This window comes from Lampetra fluviatilis, chromosome 41, assembly GCF_964198595.1.
Source record: "Lampetra fluviatilis chromosome 41, kcLamFluv1.1, whole genome shotgun sequence".
In the NCBI taxonomy this organism is placed as follows: domain Eukaryota; kingdom Metazoa; phylum Chordata; class Hyperoartia; order Petromyzontiformes; family Petromyzontidae; genus Lampetra; species Lampetra fluviatilis.
The window spans coordinates 6,994,361-7,014,058 of NC_136315.1; the positions used below are offsets into that span (position 1 = coordinate 6,994,361).

The 19,698-nt window shown below is 44.7% G+C and overlaps 1 protein-coding gene across 1 annotated transcript; it reads left to right on the top strand.

The window, feature by feature from the left end:
- The first annotated feature begins 3,243 nt into the window (after positions 1-3,243).
- LOC144946576 (uncharacterized) lies at positions 3,244-15,635 on the top strand. The gene is made up of 6 exons (XM_078875591.1): positions 3,244-3,427; positions 5,433-6,580; positions 9,204-9,365; positions 10,387-10,567; positions 11,275-11,412; positions 15,044-15,635. Exons 1-5 carry the CDS (start codon positions 3,244-3,246, stop codon positions 11,358-11,360), a joined length of 1,761 nt encoding a protein of 586 aa, XP_078731717.1. The 3' UTR covers positions 11,361-11,412; positions 15,044-15,635.
- The last annotated feature ends 4,063 nt before the right edge of the window (positions 15,636-19,698 follow it).

A 19,698-nucleotide genomic window follows, 5' to 3' on the forward strand; every position in this document is an offset into this window, starting at 1 on the left:
TAATGCAACGTCTGCTTTACCTCCACCATCCCTTGTCTCCTTTCTCTCTCTGCCCTGTAGCTCCTCTTGCTACTGAGAGCCTCAAAATAAAAGCTAAAATGTATCATCGATCCCCTCAAACCAACATAATCCTCCACCTCCGATCAGCACCGGTTGGCTACCTATGGTGCGAAATAAGTTCAACATACGTATGTTGAATTTACGTGCGCAGAGATCTTGTGTTGTACATCAAATTTAGGCAGAAGCAGTGCAGCAAGTAGGTCGCTGTAGTGTTTCATGTGCTCCCTATGGCACATAGATTTCCTCCCATATACATAAATTGGGCAAAACATCCCGATAAAGGGGTTTTCAGGTAACGTGGTGACTTTATAGCTGATTTCATTAAATGCTGCTGTTGTCCATCGTATTGTCAGAGTGGTGGATCAAAATAGCTGTTTTATTGATATTTACCACAGAAAACACGGTGATTTTTAATATTGATCTCGGGCCCTATTTAAAAAGCTGGAAAATTATGGACTGTCCCCAGGCGTCCCCCGCCCCCTCCCCCCCATCCCTTGAAAAGTGCATAAGCTCTGGCCCTTGTTACTTTCAATGTTGCTGTTGCAGCTGATATTATTCCTGAAGATTATTTTATATTTTATATTAAGACCGTAACTGCTATGCTGTTGTCATTACTCGCATTCGTCTGTTTTAACGCGTGTATTATTGGTTATAATACCTGCAAATATTACCGATGTTAATACGGTGTGAGTAAAAATCACCAAGAAAAGCAGTGAATTGCATGAAACGTGTATTTAAAATGTGGGTGTTTCTGTGGAGCAGTTAGCGCGCTGCGCTAGGACCTGGTGACCCGGGTTCGATTCCCACTCACAGTCAACACTAGTAGCGGTTATCTGAACTGATCCTGGGCCTCCCCTAGATCGACTCAGCCTCAAATGAGTACCTCATGCGATTTGTAAACATCGCCACAAAGGAGACAAAGGCGGCCATGCGTGATGTTGGCTCCCCACCCGCTCGTGTGCCGTGCCAGCCTTCATAGGTGCTCGCTAACAGCACTTGCCTCAACAGTCTGTTAACGCTATACGGGCGATCTTTGTCTTTGCGATCACCTCCATGTTGAGTGTTTCTTTGGGAAACGTGTTTCTCTTTTCCAGAAACAACTTTTTTTTATTTACCAGGTCAAGCCCACTGAGCTATGAGCTCTTTTTCAGAGGCGACCTGGCCACACGTGATGACTCATCACAGTGGCTTATCATGTGAGGGAATTATAGGAGCCAAATAATCGAGACGCTTCCTTATAATCGTGGAGGGCAAAACCGGAGGACCCGGAGAGAAAAAAAAAAATCCATGCGACCACCACGGAGAGAGAATTCGTGGACTCCAAATATTTCTAGCCGTCAGAATTGGGATCGAACCCATGTCCACCTGCGTACCAGGTGAGAGAGATGTTTCCTCGCCACCCTCTACAAGCCGTGCACCCTCTGCTTACGCTCAGCCTAACAACCCATTGACCCTATCATTCCGTGCACTCACTTCATACCGTACCATCCACCTTCAACACTACTCCATTCTATCAGCATCGTCTACTATCATCCTCCACCCATTCCTCCTTCAACCCCCCCTTGCACCATCGCCTCATTCACCTGCTACCACGTGTCATTCATTGTACAAACCCGATTGATAACGGCCGTACTACGCCGAAGTCGGCAAGCATTGTCAAGCGCCTTGGCGAAAGGCGCGTTGTACATCCGAAATAGAATAAAATGTAATGACTCAACACTTTTGGATTGAAAGTTTTCGTGACTGCAGGGATTCATCTTCTTAGTTCTTTCGGTAAAGTCACGTAGTAGGAAAATAATAAAAATAAAACATAATAAAATACAATTCTCACGACGTTTCGGCTGTCTTTCCGACAGACCTGTTCTTCACCTGAGGACGGCTGCTTGCGTTGTGGCCGAAACGTCGTGAGAATTGTATTTTATTATGTGATATTTTTATTATTTTATTATTTCCCTTCTACGTGATTTTACCGAAAGAGCCAAGAAGATGAACACTTTTGGTTTAACACGTAGGCTTTCGCGACCAATCTAATCCGTAATCCAGTTTTTTGGGGGGGAGGGTTAAATGTGCGTAAATAAATAAGTGCTCACAAGTGACGCCATCACATCGACCCCTCTATTTAAGGAACGAAAGAGGAGGATTTCTCCGCAAATCTGGCTGTCGCCTGATGAAGCTAGTTGTAATTACTGGCGAAACGTCGTACTCAGATTGTAAATGTTGTGGCTTTGCTCTCCAACACACCGGTGTGCTGTACTAGTATCGAATTGGCATGTTCTGTTTACGTGACAAACCTTACTTATTGGTGGTGGCGGGTTTCACGACACATTTATAGGTTTACACGATCTAACCCAAAATAAACCCACCTGTATTATGAACACTTTTGTTCAGATTTGGCTGTGAAGGCCCAAAACATTGGACACTTTGAGGTGCACGCTTGAGTTTCCATGCACAAGCACACGCAGTGGGGGAAGCGTCTACGAGCGAAAGTGCCCTTCGAGAGCGCCCACTGGCGCAATCTGCGTCGTTTTTTGCTTTGCCGATCGCAGGGGGGAAGTTCGTAGTTTTGTTTTTCTTACGAAAGCATTTTACTTTCGCCTAACATCTTCGTCCAGATGGGAACGATAACCTTCTAAGTCCGAAATTCGAAGAAGTATCTACAACATCACCACAATATTATTATTCTACTCAGTTGAAGGAATGCTTTTATTTATTCAACAATATATCCTACAGGTTTAATAGATTCCATAATTAAGGTTTATTTTGGTCAAAGCCTCCGTGTTAAACTTCATGGAATCCCTAATGCTTCTTTTAATTTGCAAAAAATATTTTTCTCAAAATGTTTTTTAAATGTATCAAATTGTTCACAAGCGTCATCCACCAATCATGACGTGGATGTTGCCCCTATTGTTTTACCCAGTGATTGGTAATTGCTTAAAAGGGCATAAACGTCGTGTTTAATTTTATAAAGCACCTAAAATATACATTCGCTCTTTGAACATTTACAAAGAGTGCGAGCTTTAATTGTCTTTAAAACAAATTCTCAAACAAAACAACAATATCGCAGAGGCGTATTTTGCGGACAAATTCGTTTATTTTTCTACAGTACGTGGGACAAAAACACATGCGGTTGGAAATCTCCCTCCCAGTGTTTGGTAAATCCCACATAGAACCACGCGGATTCCGATGACACATTTCCTGCTACTGCGGAAGCCGGTCTATATAAAGGGGCCGGTCACATCCAACACGTTGCCAGTCGGTGAGTTACAGAGGGCAGTCGGCAAGCGACCCACGGAGGGCCACGCGCAAGCCAGCTTCACCAGCATGTTCATCAAGATGTTGAAACGCAGGACGTACTCGCTCATCAAAGGTATTGTGCCTCTCTAAATAACAATCACATTCACGGGTTTCAATGCCTGGCCACTAGCACGCAAGACGATTGGGGCAAGCTAGCAGGGAAGCCCACAACGCAGGACGAGAGAATGTTTGGCATTTTAATCGGAGACCGCGTGTGACAAGGCACGCAGTCGGTAAACAGTACGTGATTAATAGTTTAGTTAAACTAAAATTGTGATGTTAGGAGGCGTAAAGAGACCTTGTTGTAATTTGTGAAGTAGATTAATGCTATGCAGAAACTGTTGAACATTTGCATGCTGAAAGAGCGTAGAGTGTTATGCAAAACTACAGCTGTCTTTTAAAGTATTCAAGCGTGTCTTTGAATATACAGTAATCGTGCATTATGAAACTTGATTTTAAAAAATATATACATATTTTCCGGAATATAAAAAGTATATGTGCGGGCCTTTATTTTTTGTAAAATTATTTTAATGACCTTTTACAAATCACATTCTTATATTTATACAATGAATTGTGTTATATTTACCCCTCCCTCTTGTGCTGGTGTATGAGTATTATTTGGCTGTTTTACATTTTGTGAAATAATTGAAGTCTCTCTGAGCGGCGCGATAATAACCAGTTAATAAATAGCGTGCAGATTAAATGATTCATGATACGGTTGCTTGGCAGAGATGAGAAACAAACATTGTGCTTAGACGGCGTAATTTAAAGACCACAAAAACCAGATATGATTGTCTTCAAAATCTTATAAACACTTTCCCACTGATAAAACTAAAACCACTCACCACATTCACCATTAACACTACTTACAAACAGAAACGTAGATTAAAATACGGACACATTTATGCCTTGGTCAAATTTCAAACCATAACTTAGAAGATTAGCCTTTCTGTTTTTCGACGGCATTAATGATGAATGCGTTGAGTTTATTTTACGTGTGCTTGTGCACCACGGCTCACACAGTCCCTCAATTGTTTGTTTTTAAATTACAAAGACAAAGATCCCCCGTATAGCCTTAACAGACAGTTGGGGAAAGTTTTTGTTGCGTTTGCACCCGATTCAAGAGCCGAATGGCTCACAGGGCTATACCTAATAAATGAACTGAAACTGAACGGAAACTGAAAAGCGAGCACCAATGAAGGCCGGCACGGCACACGAGGGGGTGGGTGGACAACACTACGCCCGGCCGCCTTTGTCTCCCTCGTCGAAATGTTTACACATCGCACCAGTTACTCACTTGAGGCTGAGTCGACCTAGGGGACGCCCAGGACCGGTTCAGATAATCGTCACTGGTGTTAGCCGTGAGCGGGAATCGAACTCGGGTCGCCGGGTTCGTAGCGCAAGCGAGCAAACCGCTCCACTGCATTAACACATCTTCTTGGTTCTTTCGGTAAAGTCACGTAGAAGGGAAATAATAAAATAATAAAAATAAAACATAATAAAATAATTCTCACGTTTCGGCCACAACGCAAGCAGCCGTGCATTACCACAGTTATCACGTACATGTAAAACACCATTCTCAATCCACTGCTGCATCACAGCCTCCCCCTTTGCTGTACACTTTTCGCAAGGGTTTTAGTTATTTAACCTCATCCCACACTGGTCCATACGGGTGCAGAGACGCAGGGAGCATCGCAGTTGAGTTCAACGGATTTTCTTGCACTAATCTCCGTTGCCCACCATGTATCAATTTAGCCTATAACACCTGTTATACACGAGGGTTGTCCATCCATTTAAACACTATGCAGGCTTAAAACTGCTTAGCTTCCAAGATCGAATGAGATTGGGCACATTCCGAGTGATCTGGTTATACCCCCCCACCCACTTCCGCAGTTGTCATTTAAGCTCGACGTTAATTTATTTTCACGTTTCACCTGACATATGTACAACTCCTCGAGCCACGTGTGCAATGTCGTACTGCTGCCCGTAGCGGTGGTTTCAGCGATATACACCGTGTCCATCTGTATGGCTCCGAAGATCGGCACGTCGGTACTAACGCTCTCCTGTCCCGTGCGCAGACGAATCGGCGGACAAATTCAACAACGGCGTGAAGTTGACCAAATACAAGGCGATGAGCTACGTCCATTCGGCGTCGGGCGGCGCGAAGAACGCTCCTGCGCACCTCGGAAGGCCCGCCATGCCACGACACGAAGGAGCGGTGTGCGGTCGCGTGGCTCCGGCAGAAGACGCTGGGGACCGGTTGGAGGCCACGGCGTTGTCAACTCGACACCCAGAGGCCAGCAGCAGCAGCGTCGGCAACATCAGCGGCAATGGAGAGGCAGAAGCTTTTTCTGCCCAATCCATTGAAAACGCTGCGCTCGCCCAAGCTATCGAGCTCCTCTTAGACCACTGTGGGCCCCTCACCCAGGAGATAGAGGTCCCAGAAGGTCCGCACCAGGTGTTCGATAACCATCGTCGTGATCCATCTCAAGAGGAAGTTGAGCAAAAATGTAATGGCATGGATCACCGGATGAAAACTGTGTGCTCAGATGATGTGGAAGTGAGTGTACCAGTGGTTACATTGCAGTCCACGGACAGTTTAGAAGCACTGGTAGAAGATGTCGGGGATTTCACCGCTGCAGGAAAACCTGAATCTGCAGGTTGTAAGAACACACAACTGACGTTGAGTTGCCTGTCTGGCCAAACGCTGTGCTGTGTCAAAGACTGCGCTCATAACGTCGACGCATCTTCCTGCGCGGACACCGCCAGTCTCGATGCCTTGCACGACTCGGACAGCGAGCACTCCACCCTGGAGATGGTCCTGAGTCAAGAGAGGGAGCTGCCCGCCGCCATACCCCAGGACGGCGTTCCAACAGCATCTGGCAAGAAGGCGGTGGCCAGGCGACGCTTCTTCAGTGACACTCTCGTCGCAAGCGACGGGCACAGAGTCGGGAAGACGAAGTCAACGGTGGACGCCGAGCGCGCGCGGCGCGGCGGCACCGCACGCCCCGGCAGCGGCGACAGCCTTGGCCAGTTTCACCCAGGCCTCCTGCCGGAAGACGACGAGGAAGAGGTGTTTTTGAAGCATGAGCCCCTGGAGGTCGCCTGCCCGCCAAACTCGTGCCAGGGGAATTCGTCACCGGTGGAAGGAGGAGGACGGTCTTGGTTCGACGAGCATCGGGTCCTTGACGAGACGGTGGAAAGCCAAGAGGACCGCCCAGTCAAGGTACTGAATGTAAAGGTTTTTTTGGTAGCTTGTCATACTCCATGCATTGTCACACGTGAAGGATTTGTGCTTATCAGCCAGTCCTTGATAAACACAAATGCATAATTAATCAGTTATTGGCTGGATGTAGCTAAGGCAGGATAGAGGCTACGTTCTGCTTTGGCAGTTGAGTGGTTTACCAAAGATGGACAATTTAGGTACAACAACCACACAATCTCATTTTAATCTCTCGTGACAGTATTAGGCAATGTTCTAATTCTGTATTGTGGACAAGGCAACGGAGTCTTTAATAACCATTTAACAATTCATCAATAAATCTATTAAAATGTATGCATAACTTTTTCACTTAAATGTTATGCTAACGCCATCTTTAGTATAACTGAATTAAAAAAAGGACAGGAAAAACGAGATTGAACATCAACAAGAGGCAATACAAATCGGATAAGATGATTGAGATGAAAACAAATTATAGATCGTTAAATCATATCATGCAAAATCGTAACAATTCATTACATGTCGGTACAAGATAAATGAATGGTTACACGCACGGTCTTAACGTATACTTTATATAAAATGGATTGTACGAGTTAATAATGTCTACGCGAGTATTATGGGGCAGTGGTGAATAGGGCGTCACGGTGGCGAGATGTTAACTCCCTCGCCTGGTATACAGGAGGTCGTGGATTCGATCTTGACCCTGACGCCTGCTGTATATTTGGAGTTTGCGTGTCTCTCTCCCCGTGGTCGCCGAAGGATTTTTCTCCGGGTCCTCCGGTTTTTCCCTCCACATTTAGAAACACGCATTTAGAGTATTTGGCTCTTATAAATTTCCACAGGATAAGCCACTTTGTTGAGCTATCATTTGTGGCCACTTCTGAAAAAGAGCTATATAGCTCAGTGGGCTTTACCTGGTAAAATAAAAAATAGTTTAGTTCATAGTTTAATATCACTCTGTAAGCCACGTGCCAACTGACTCAGTTGCTAGTGCTGTGCCCACTGAGGCACCCATTCTCTTTGAAACAAAGACGGTATCGTGCAGCGCCAGTTCGAGGTCTCTGCTGGAACCGAGGGTGAGTAATAGGGCACTGCCAGTTTTTAGCTGGAGGTGGGATTAAGAGGAAAAGTTCAGATTTCCACGCTGATAGGAGCAAATTGTATTTACGGAAAAACCACATGAGCCTACACAAATAAACCATAGCTTAAAAAATTTAATCGGGCCAGAGAAATAAAAAAAAATTGCTCGGTCTACAAAAAAAAGTTTAAATACTTATTTAATGGATTAATCTCAATTCTCCTCTGTGGAAAAAAAACATAGTAATTAAACCGACTCCTTCGCCAAAACAATATAATCTCTACTGATTACCAACCCTATTATTGTTTTTTTCAATGTGGGTGAACGTGTATTATCTTTACCTGTATTGAATAACAATCGGAAGTGGTGTCTTGACACAGTGGTTAGCACGCACTGCACTAAAAAACACGGACGCCTGAATACGATTCCCGGCCACGGCTACCATCAGTGGCAAGTGATCTCTGAACTGACCCTGGCACCCACTAACCTCCCCCTCCACATTTACCAATCTACACTGACAAGCATGGTGGAGTATGGTCAAACAACCCCTCAACCCGCATAGATGGGTATACCTTGATCCAGCAGTGGATTGACAAAAGCCTATGGTTTTTTTCCTTCATAATATTTATTCATTTAGCATGGACATTTTAAGTTGGAAAGTTCAAGGGAAAACACAACCGAAAACAAATATCACGTGTAGTTTCAAAAATGTGTACACATTTTTTCTTCTAAAATAAACGTGAAATTAATAAATAAAAGTCCCAGTGAAGATGGTGCTTCGTATCTAATCTCCTGTGTTTGCAAAGCCCTCTTGTTTAACCTTTGCAATCAAACGGACTCGGACAACATCCAAATAAAATAAACATTTGCAATCTCGCCTAAAATTCCATCCGCTCGGAGGTGGATAACAGTGAGTACAACATTATAAATATACGTATTAAAAACGCTATATTTTTTGACTCTCAACACTAATCAGAAAGTGCCTGTTAAAGAAAGTGGTCGTTAAGTCAAAATGTCTCCCTGTTCAAATGAGCAATGGGGCAGCCAATCACCTCCGTGATTTTTCTGTCAGCAATATTTTTATACTTATTTTACCACCTCTACATTATCCCTGTTATATTATTATCAGTGCCACGCCTTGAGACGAATCATTCATCGCGGAGCAGTGCAACCACCCATTCCTCGTGTTGGAGAAAACGGGCCGCAGAAGCAAACATTACAGCGCTACCTCTAAAAAAATCCCTTCGGATGACCCTCCAGTCCACACAGTAGAATGGAGCACTTTGCAACTTGCATACGAGTCAAGCCGATCCATTCAATGTTCAGCGCCAGAATTTAAACAAATTAAGTGCGAAACCAAATTTTACGTCACGGTTGTTTGTGCAGTCATTGGTGACCAGCCAGAGACCATCAAATCAATTCACCTGAGAACCCAGTTTAAGCACTCTGACCTCTGAGACCTCCTGCCACCTTGCGACAACCACAGTTGAAACGGAGACGATGCAGAGTTTGCAAGATGAATAATAGCTCCACTGCTTTGTTTCTCGCCAGCCGTCCAGGCAGGCATCGACTCGCCGAGTTACGGGTTTGGATCACCTGGACCAGCTGTGCTGTCTCATGGAGAAGATGGGCCATCAAAAGGAGGCCAACAAGAGGCTTCAGCAGGAGAACCAGCAGCTTCAGACCGAGCTGCAGGCTCAGAAGCTCCAGCAGGTGAGGGCTCACATCCGGTTTTACAAAATGACTTAATTCAATTAATTAATTGAACACCGATATGATAATAGGGTTTTTCCCCTTTTTTCTGGCAACAAAACAGGTGTTAAGATATTATACACCAAACTGAAACCTTTTACAAGGAATCATGTCTGCATTAACCACAATGCTTGTGGTCAGAATGCAAAAAAAACATACTCTGATAAGATAGGCATTGTCCTTGAAACTGATTGGTCCACACCAGAGACAGCTTTCTTTTGAGCCTCGTCTCAAACGGTGTTAGACCAGAGGACGCCAAAAGGCGTACAGCCCAAAGACAATGAACTATCAGAGTAATGAGAGCTTGGGGTGAGCAGCTACATCATTGGACCTACTTTGCCAGTACCATCTTAACACCCGTTTTGTTGCCAGAAAAAAGGGGAAAACCCTATTATCATATTTTGGTACTGGCAAAGGAGGTCCCATGATGATGATTGAACACCGGGTTGTTACTGCACAGAATGCATCGTTGGGTTGATGTTTGACTTCGTATTAATGCAGAGATGGTGGATAATATCTCATGCCTGTAAATGCATGTGTATTGTGAAAGCTACTCAAGATTACACTTATGTTGATGATGATAAAAATGTACTGTTCTTCACAATAGCAAATATTCTATCAGCATCACTGCCCTAATTTAGATAAAGGACATCAAAGACTCAAATTACAAGTCCTGCAGTAAAACTGTACATGTCTCAGCAATCGTTATGCTCAGACTTATGAACAACCTTAAACCAATTGTCTCATTGTCCTCCCGTTGTCTTTCATGATATGGACACAATTTTGACTCCACGACCTACGGGTGAACAGGGGCTCGGTGCATCGTACCCACAGTGCCTTAATGTCCCTGGACATGCACGGCATGGTGTGAGGACTGAGCCATTGGACACGATGGCACTTTTTGCTGTTTGTAAATCAATATTTGCGTGACTCGTTAAATACTACGACTGTTCTAAGTGTACTTTTCCCAACTCGTTGGCAGGAGGCCATGAGGTCCCGCTGCACATGTGGAGCGGCCGTGTGGCAGAGGAAGGCATGGGGCTCTGCAATTCCAGGGCTTTCCTCGCCGGCCCGTCACTCCGTCCACCAGTCCACCACGACTGTCGCTCGCGTGAGGGTCAACTCCGAGGCGGCCGGGTGGCCGACACGGGAGGCACTCGGAGGTGAGCCGACGGAGAGAGCGCTCTTACCCGTTTTTATTTCATTTTGTTTTGGTTTTGGCATCTTCCTGAAGCGTAGTTCGGTTAAGGATTCACGTCTGGATGTGAGACAGGTTTTGCGCCTGCACATTAAAAGGAAACCCATCGTATTAGTATCGTTTTGGAGTGAGCCCAACGTCCAAATATAGGACCACAGAGGTTGGGCAATTGTGGTCTCTGGTTCTGGATGCCTTTCCACTTGTCTGTGGCTTCTCGTGCCTTTCATAGTTCTCTCTCTCGTTCTGAGATTGAACTAAATCTGTGCGCGTTACAAATTCTACATTACCGTTGTGTACAGGAAAATGTCCTTGCGCTTAATAACTATCTTATAACTGGGGACCAAGCAGGACCAACTGCTGGAACAAATTTAGCGGGCTTATTCAAGAAACGATTATGCACGACATTTTTTACTCCATCATTCTTAAAAGGGCGCTAGAGCTGAAATGAAACATTACCCTCTCATCTTTGTTGTAAAAATAAATATTAACTGCCAGTATATACTTTACATATACATTACATACATCCACACATCATGCTGGACATGTGCGGATGTTTCAATCAACATTCTGATACCTAACTGGATTGAAATGACTTCACTGATGAGTAGCAATGAAAAATGAACGATTGCCTCGCGTCCCGATGTTAGAGCATGTGCCGCGTGTGTTTTGCAGGGCTGCACCGGCGAATGGGCTCGCTGAGGGAGGAGCGTACGAGGCTGACACGCGCGCTCACTCTGAGATCCGACAAGCACGGCTAAGATAGAGCCCCCCCCACCCCATGCCTCCTACCAGTCTCCTGCCTGCACACAGGTCAGTCGCAAACGCATTGACTGACTCGCCCCCCCCCCCCCCCCCCGGGGCCTCACACACCCAGGGCCGGGATCAACCGATGGGCCAAATCAGGCCCTTGTGATTTTTTGGAGGCCCTCCTTTAGTGACGTCTCGAGCGAACGGTAGCCATGGGGAATGAAACAAAAAATGTTGTCTTTGAATTACGGTGATCCCGTCGCCACCTCTGTCGCGGCGCTGCGATGCAACAAACCGCACGGCACGGGCGCACGAGCTGCTCAGTCGATGTCCTCTTCACTTGCGTTCCATTCCTTGGCTGCCACTCACTGTATTTGACCACCGGCCATCAATCCTCTACGGGATGCATCCTGCCCGATCCCACTTCCTTTTTTTTACAGTTTGAATCATGTCTTTCACCTGCATTAGTTCTCGAATCCATGTTGTTCCTCTTTCCGTCTCTCGGTGTAATTCCAAGAATGCATCTCGCCACGCTTCTCTGTGCACTTTTCGGTTTCTGATCCATTTTCTTGTTAATGACCCCATGTCGTCTGAACCACCGCTGGGTCATTAGCAGGTACAGTAGTACTCCTCCGACTATAACAACGCAATTCTTTTACAGTGTGACATGGGGTGGAAATATTTGGTGACATATTGACAAATTTCCATCGTGGCCAGTTGTGGTTTCAGTGCTGGCCTCAGGGCACATGCCTTCGCAAGATAACAGTGACCTTGAAATCTGAAAAGACGTCAGACGAAAGAGGCATCGGTCAATAGTGTCAATGTCCCACCGGCTACCCGCCCACCCTCTCGGCCACTGGGTTGCGTTGACGACTGACCATCAGATAGCCAATAGCAGTCACTGTTATCTGTTTAGATTGTTGGATGTGGACTTCCAGGGACTGTGTTGGAACTGGTTTACAAGTACAAATAAAAACAAACCACATTCATTATATTACACTTGGTTATATAGTACTGCAGGTATGTTTGTGAGTTGTTAATCAGCGATGACTTAACTTTGGAACAATTTTGCCAAGTATTTGACAGTACATTAAAATTCAAGATATTTTAATGTGATCGTTTTTTTGTTTTCTGACTTGGCGGCATAATCATTGCAAATACACAAAAAACATCCTATTTGTAGATCGACTCAGCTCTGCATCTCTTCGAGGCATAGTAGCTATCGAGTGTGCTGTACTACACTGTACAATGCTACATACGGTGTCATTGACCCGGGACCCATGGACCGATGGGGCCCAGGCGCTAGGCTCTTTAAAATATTCCCTCGTTCTTGACGAACTTGCTATCTGTGATTTTGGCTATCCGCGAATCGCATCTGAAACTCTACATGACTGCTGCATCGAGAGAGAGAAAGTGATGAGATAATGTGATGGGAAATAAAGTGATTTATGATTTATCTACATTTATTTAAGGTAATTCATCGTATGCTATTATCATTATCCGCGAAATTTGCTATTCATGAGCATTTCCAGAATGTCCCGCTCGCGAATAATGAGGCAATACTGTAGAGGGGAGAAATGCAATTCCTTGAATCAAAGCCCATACGTTTCAAACAACACACAAAGACACGTTTCTGCATATCGTTTGAAACTGAAGGTTTTCTGGCCTGCACTGTTCTTCTCTTAAGGGTTTTTATCGTCATTTACAAAATGTGACCGGGCCCCACGATGCCAAACACGGTTTTGCCACCCCCACTTTGTCGTTAGTCACGGCAGCTGCCCGCTCTAAAAAGTGCTCGTCACTGCCGTAAAAATGTGGCTCTTTTCACGGCGGGCTCGAGAGCTTGTAAACAGGAGACGAGCGTGGACCCACACAGGAAACCAACTCCTGTCTGGAGCAGTTAAGATCGATCTGGCAGACATTGGATTTTGTCCTCGTATGGTGAACCCCCATCGCGGGCCAATCCAGTGCCGGAATAAGCTGGTAGCATATGTTATAAAGGGGCCCTAAATAAAATAAAAACACACACAAATATTAAACACACATTTTTTGCTTGCATAGTAAAGTATTTGTATTTTTTCGTTTGCTATATAGCCAGATAATACGACAAATCGCTAACCTTGAACACCCAGTCGTTCATAAAAGTTGAAGGCAGTATAGTACTATAGTAATTGAGCAAGTGCAGAATCACTGAATCCGAATTGACAGCTTGAATGCGTTTCGCCCTTGAAAGTGCGGGGCCCGTAGCATACGTGACTACATTTGCTACTGGGATAATCCGGCACTGGGCCAATCGGCGCACGTTACCCGCTCTCTACGCAAAACAAGAAAAGGGGGCGGCTGAGCAGAACCTGCGGTTAGCGCGAGTGGAAAAGACGGTGCGGGGCGGGGCGGGGGGGCTTTCCACGGTGGTCGGCTGAGCACATGACTGCACTTTCTGAATTACATCGGTGACGGTCACACGCCACACGCTCGTCATGTGCCGTTACAAACGGGTGGGCGGCCATTTACACGATGAGGCCATTTGTTCCATATTTATATTAGAGAGAGAGAAAAAAACCATCAGAATGCTGTGTTGGTAATTATGGAAAGCTAGTTGGTTAACGAGGAAACGATATTTATATTTACACATACTTGGACACGTTTCAAAATCCACCCGCCGCCCATCCCCCATGTATGTGCAGTTTAAAATTCAAATTGTCATTATAGATACAAGTTAGTTATTTAGCAATTGATGTCGTCTGATTGTTGAAGGTCTTTGTAACGCGACAGCTACTAAGAGATAACTATCACACGTGCCAATTTTAAACTGTTCATCAGGATATATTTGTAATAATGTAATTGAAATTCGGTCACATGGTGTAAGGTGCAGTCGCCAACCCTTACCATCTCCCTGGCCTTTGTATTTACGTGCTATAAAGAAGGACCATTGCCCGAAACGTTGTCTATTATATATTTACAGTGTTATTGACCGATATATGTTGCGGTTATTTTATTTGGAGACATACCGTACATCCAAGTATATTGTACAGTAACAACACTCTGATACTATGATAGAAATTCTTGCAATAACTTAATAATATGCATGAGGCTCTGTGTGAAAGGCTTGTTTGTTGAATATAATAACCAAAATATTGCATGTATTGTCCATATTTTACCAATATATTTTAAAGAAGTAATAGAAATATCATTACAGCACATTTTTTATCCACTGTAAAGTGAATACCCTCCCCATGTCAAATAATAAATAATCGTATTCAATCAAATAAACCTACTTATGTAAATAACCCAGCACATTAAATAATGGATCCCATTCGCATCAGTACACGAGGATACAAATGAAGAATCTCACTCTTTTTAAAGAAGAGCCATTACTTGAAACATTCGTCAATTACATATTTAGTTTGCTCTTATAAGGGGCAGTGTTAACGATGCACGTGTTGACTTTTAAATAAAATGCTGATTCTCACGCGGCACCTTGAACGAGGCACACTAGAGACGGCTCAGCGCAAAGGGCGCATGGCCTCGTCATGCAATTTACGCTTGCACCACTCTCGCTGTTGCCCAGCACAACTTTGTTCAGCTTCCGAAATCGGACCAACAGGATGCCGGGTGTGCAACTGCACATCATTTATGCGTTTTACTTTGTATCATTCCTAACCCTGAGATATGAAATGTCACGTATTTCCTACAGGGGTGACGAGCACCTGCCGAGGATCTCAACCGTGGAGTTGGTTTCTCTTTTGGGGGACTGAAGACGTCTACACGCAGCGGCGGTGCCACAGCGTCCCTCGACTCCAAGCGACATTTGACGCGTCGCTCGCAACCGCCCGCCCGCCCCCCTAAAAACAACCTCCGACGTGAAGTCGATATTAGAGGAAGGGGAGTGGAAAAGCCTGACTCGGCAGCAGCGGCGATTGTCTCGCGTATAGGTCCGCCTCCGTCGCGTAACTGGGACGACTTTGTCATGTTCAAGCTGGGCCGGTCATGGTGAAGTCTCATCTCTGTGTGCGGCAGATTGGGACGGGGGTGAAGGTTTTCTCCTTTGTGCGACGCGGCGCGGCCACGTGAGGTTTCGCGCGATTGTACAACCGACAGGCGTGCGATTTTTTTCCACGTGCACGTTCACAGAATGCGTGTTTGTGCTATCAAAACGAATGCTGCCTTTGAAACAATTGCAATTGCGCGCATTTGCGTGTTTGTTAAAACTGTGACTTTTCGCAACGACGTTGATGATGAAATATCCATCATAAGCTAACCTTAATAAGCTTAGTCGCAAAGTTGAGGTGAACGATTGGATGGTGGTGGCAGCCATCAGTGGTGGTCGTTCAGGGCCATTGATGTTAATGATATCGTCCGATGGCAAGAACCAGTCTCAATCATAAAGGACGACCGATGTTGATGGTGCAGCCTTGTCGGAAGGTGCACATTTTATCCAGCACGGAGGGATAAAAAGGAAATTTAACTCGGGCTTGTAACTTGAAGAAATACCCTCAACTGAGTGAGCTCGAACGTAGCTCAACGTAGCTAAGATGTTTCTTTGTTCATGTTTTTTGTTTGTTGCGGTTGTACCTGATTCAAGAGCCGAATGGCTCACAGGGCTATACCTAATAAATGAACTTGAACTTGAGCTCATTTCAAAGTGCTGTCCAAACGAGAATTTGGCATTGCTCAACTTCCTGCTAACAGCCTTGAAAGCTGGGTTGGGCATTTCACATTACCATGCCATTTCTAGGCCAACGACTGCCTGCTATAGGCCAACAACTGCCTTCACAGTGGTTCTCGTTTTTTTATCAACTCCAAACGGGACCACAGGATGTGCTGGGCTTCCCCCCACAGGGACTTGAATTTGCAATCGTCCGGTTGTGGGTTAAGCACTCTTAACTACCGTGTTAGTCGTAATAACCTCTCGTATCGCAGACCACGTACGATTTTACTACCATTTGCTGTATTCAAGAATCAGCCACTGGTTGATCTTTTTTTTACGTTCCAATTTGCACTAGGGATTAACTTGGACATTGTAACTTAACAATTTATGGGCAGCAAATGCCCATCATTTTATGTTGACGGCACTTGAAAATGTCCATTTATGACCATGGGGTATTGCAGTATTGTTATATTTTAAATGCACGGTACTGTTTTTTTGTTGTAAATAAAGAACTCGGTCAAACGTCACACTGTTCCGTCTGCATCACAAAACTCACGAAAAAAATATAAATCTTGTAATTGCTGTGACTGTGGTAAAGTATGCGTAACCTCCTACCAAACAACCCTACCTGGTCCGTGTTCAAGTCCAGCCAAGTTCATTGTGTTGAACCAGGCTAGGACTCAAGAGAATGGTGATCGCCTCATTTGCAAAAGTAACTAGGGAAAGAAAGGGTCTATGGTATTATTTGTCTAGACGGGAATATGCAATGATTTACTGTTTTGACATTGCATGATAAAGTCTTATTGAACACAATGGTAATGTCGTGGCTTTTGGTGTTTAAATTTACTGCCCGGTGAAGGGTTGTTATTCGTGGATAATGGGACCATAACAAAAACGTCTGCAGTGAGTTTAAGGCCTTACGATATACGGTAATGCCCTGGTATTATCGTATAATTTAAAAGTAAAACTCTGTAACACTGCGCACTTTTTGACATTCCTAAATCGTTCATGCGATATAAGGTAACGTTATACTGGTAGGAATCTCCTGGTTACACCAGCCCATAGGGGATTATTGTGTCCGTCCGTCCGTCGTGCATCCAAAAATGGGAGGGGTGGGGCTGGGTTGGGAGGGGAGGGTGGGGAGGGGCTGGGTGGGGAGGGTGGGGAGGGGCTGGGTGGGGAAGGTGGCACTAGGTGGGAGGGGTGGGGCTGGTCACTCCGTGGTGCCCTTATAAAACTCAACGTTTAACCTACTCACGCCGGCTTGTGCCCGCCCTCACAGTCTGCCATATTTGCGGAATACACCACGCCGCCGTTGACACTGGCCATTGACCGAGCAACCCAACGTTCCTACCAGCTCCCTCCGCAGGAATGTGTTAATAATACAGTCGTTGAAACTTGAGTATTCGCTCACCGTGAAAAAGAGGAAACGAATCGGGAAGTGCAGGGAGGAACGGCAGACGAGCGGGAAGGCAGTCACTCGATTCCCCCAAGCTCTGCAGTCCTCGACATACACACACATTAACGAGTGAGTGTTTACACGTGCGACGGAAAACCCGAGCACCCGAAGAAATAAAAAAACTCGCGCGCGCGAGGTGGCAACAGCTCTTCGGGGCTGTCCATAAATGACGTCACGCACCTAGGGGGGGGGGGGGTGTCAGACATTTGTGACGATGTGTGACGAGGGGGGGGGTCAAAAATAGTCCTAAATCGCGTGACGTCATTTATGGACGGCCCCTAGCACTGATTTCGGATTGATTGGTACCCCAGTCGCGGAGTTAGGCACACCCCTGGAAACAAATAGTGAAATAAAGTATTTAATTGCCTCGGCCATTATGTATTATTTGGTGTTCCTTGGGGTACCGCTTATTTTTTGTATTCTCATATATATAGTAGTTGTATTCACATTATTCACTTAATTGTATCATTCCCATACCATTTGCATCCATCGAAAATCCACTCGTCCTTGCTTCGAGTCAATGCACGTTATAGCCAGCCACTGGAGTCCACACGAGGCGATGCTGAGTTGCTTACTCCATACTCATGGGCTCCTGCTGCCACCTAGCGGGCTGTTAGTAACATTGCCTAAGACATTCATAATAGTCGAGAGAAAGGTCTCTTCAGTTGTTCAACATTATTGTCACTCGTGCCAGGAGCCTAATTTGTGACAAGTGGAAATATTTACAGGGTGGCTGAAGGGTTACTTGAGCCAATATTGGAAATATGGAATTTCGACTACCTCTCACTTTGGTTTAATAAAGGGTTTGACTAAATCATGCATCTCATTGGGATTTTAGATGGTTAAATATTGTAACACTTAAGGAATGAAGGACATGAAAGTAATTTAATTTGGCTCTCCGGTGTTTAAAGGACATTAATGCATCTCAATGAGCTCTCAGCTGGTTAGAGAACTTACAGAAATATATTTTTCATAATCAACGTTTTTGGGTTTAGATCGCGCTATTTATAAATGTGTCGTAACCCTCCACCACCCGACACGGCCAATCAGTAAAAAAGTGTCACGTTGACAAAAGACAAATAATTCACTGCTTTAGCCCACCGGTGTGTTGAAGCGTGAAACCACAACATTTACAATTTTTGAGTACGACGTTTCGCTGGTAATTGCATCCAGCATCATCGGGCAATTCGCCCGAAAATTGTAAATGTTGTGATTTCACGCTTCACCACACTGGTGGGCTAAAGCAGTGAACTATTTGTCTTTTGTCAACGTGACACTTTTTTACTGATTGGCCGTGTCGGGTGGTGGAGGGTTACGACACATTTATAAATAACGCGATCTAAACCCAAAAACGTTGATTATGAATAATATTGGTCGCGAAAGCCTACGTGTTAAACAGAACTATATTTTACTATTTTTATTTTACCAGGTAAGGCCCACTGAGCTATATAGCTCTTGTTCAGAAGCGACCTGACCACAAATGATAGCTCAACGAAGTGGCTCATCACGTGGAAGTTTATAGCAGCCAAATACAGTATTCTAAACGCGTGATGTTGATTCTAAATGTGGAGGAAAAACCAGAGGACCCGGAAAAAAATCCTCGCGACCACGGGGAGAGAGACACGCAAACTTCAAATATACAGCAGGCGTCAGGGTTGGGATTGAATCCACGACCTCCTATATACTAGGCGAGTAGTTAACATCTCGCCACCGTAGACTAAATAGAGGACATTAATTTCCATAATTTAATTTCACTGCGATCTTGCATTGTGAAATAAAATACACTAAATAATCTAAATGGGTTTCTCATATATTTACCGAAAGAACCAAAGAATATGAATAAGAAACAAACCATCGTAATGATCGTATATATTTTTAATGACTTGTCAGTGAGTGTAATTTAAAATACAACAAAATACCGAACTTAAAATACCAAGAAAGCCTTACCAAGTCTGATATTATGTGCCAATGCTCACAACAGAAGATGAATGGAGTAAATTATGTGGGCAATTTTTACATCTGTAAAGAAGCAAATGTATCCGTCATCGTACCAGGTCTCCCTTGGATTTATCTGCCGAATAGAATTACAACTTCTTGCTGTGTCCAGCAGGTGGCCTAACTGCATAAAAAAACAAACTTATTAAAACTTGTGTTTGTCCCACCCCATTGGGAAAGATTCAGGAACGGTGATACGCTACCAAAAGTTATTGGAAAGTCATAGCAAACATCGTGATATGGTTCA

What these genes read in the sequence shown, in the direction of transcription:
- LOC144946576 (XM_078875591.1), top strand. Translation starts at nt 3,244, where the DNA reads ATGACACATTTCCTGCTACTGCGGAAGCCGGTCTATATAAAGGGGCCG. An exon ending in AGGCTCAGAAGCTCCAGCAG is followed by an intron (nt 9,366 to 10,386) that starts GTGAGGGCTCAC and finishes ACTCGTTGGCAG; the next exon opens with GAGGCCATGAGGTCCCGCTG. An exon ending in GACACGGGAGGCACTCGGAG is followed by an intron (nt 10,568 to 11,274) that starts GTGAGCCGACGG and finishes TGTGTTTTGCAG; the next exon opens with GGCTGCACCGGCGAATGGGC.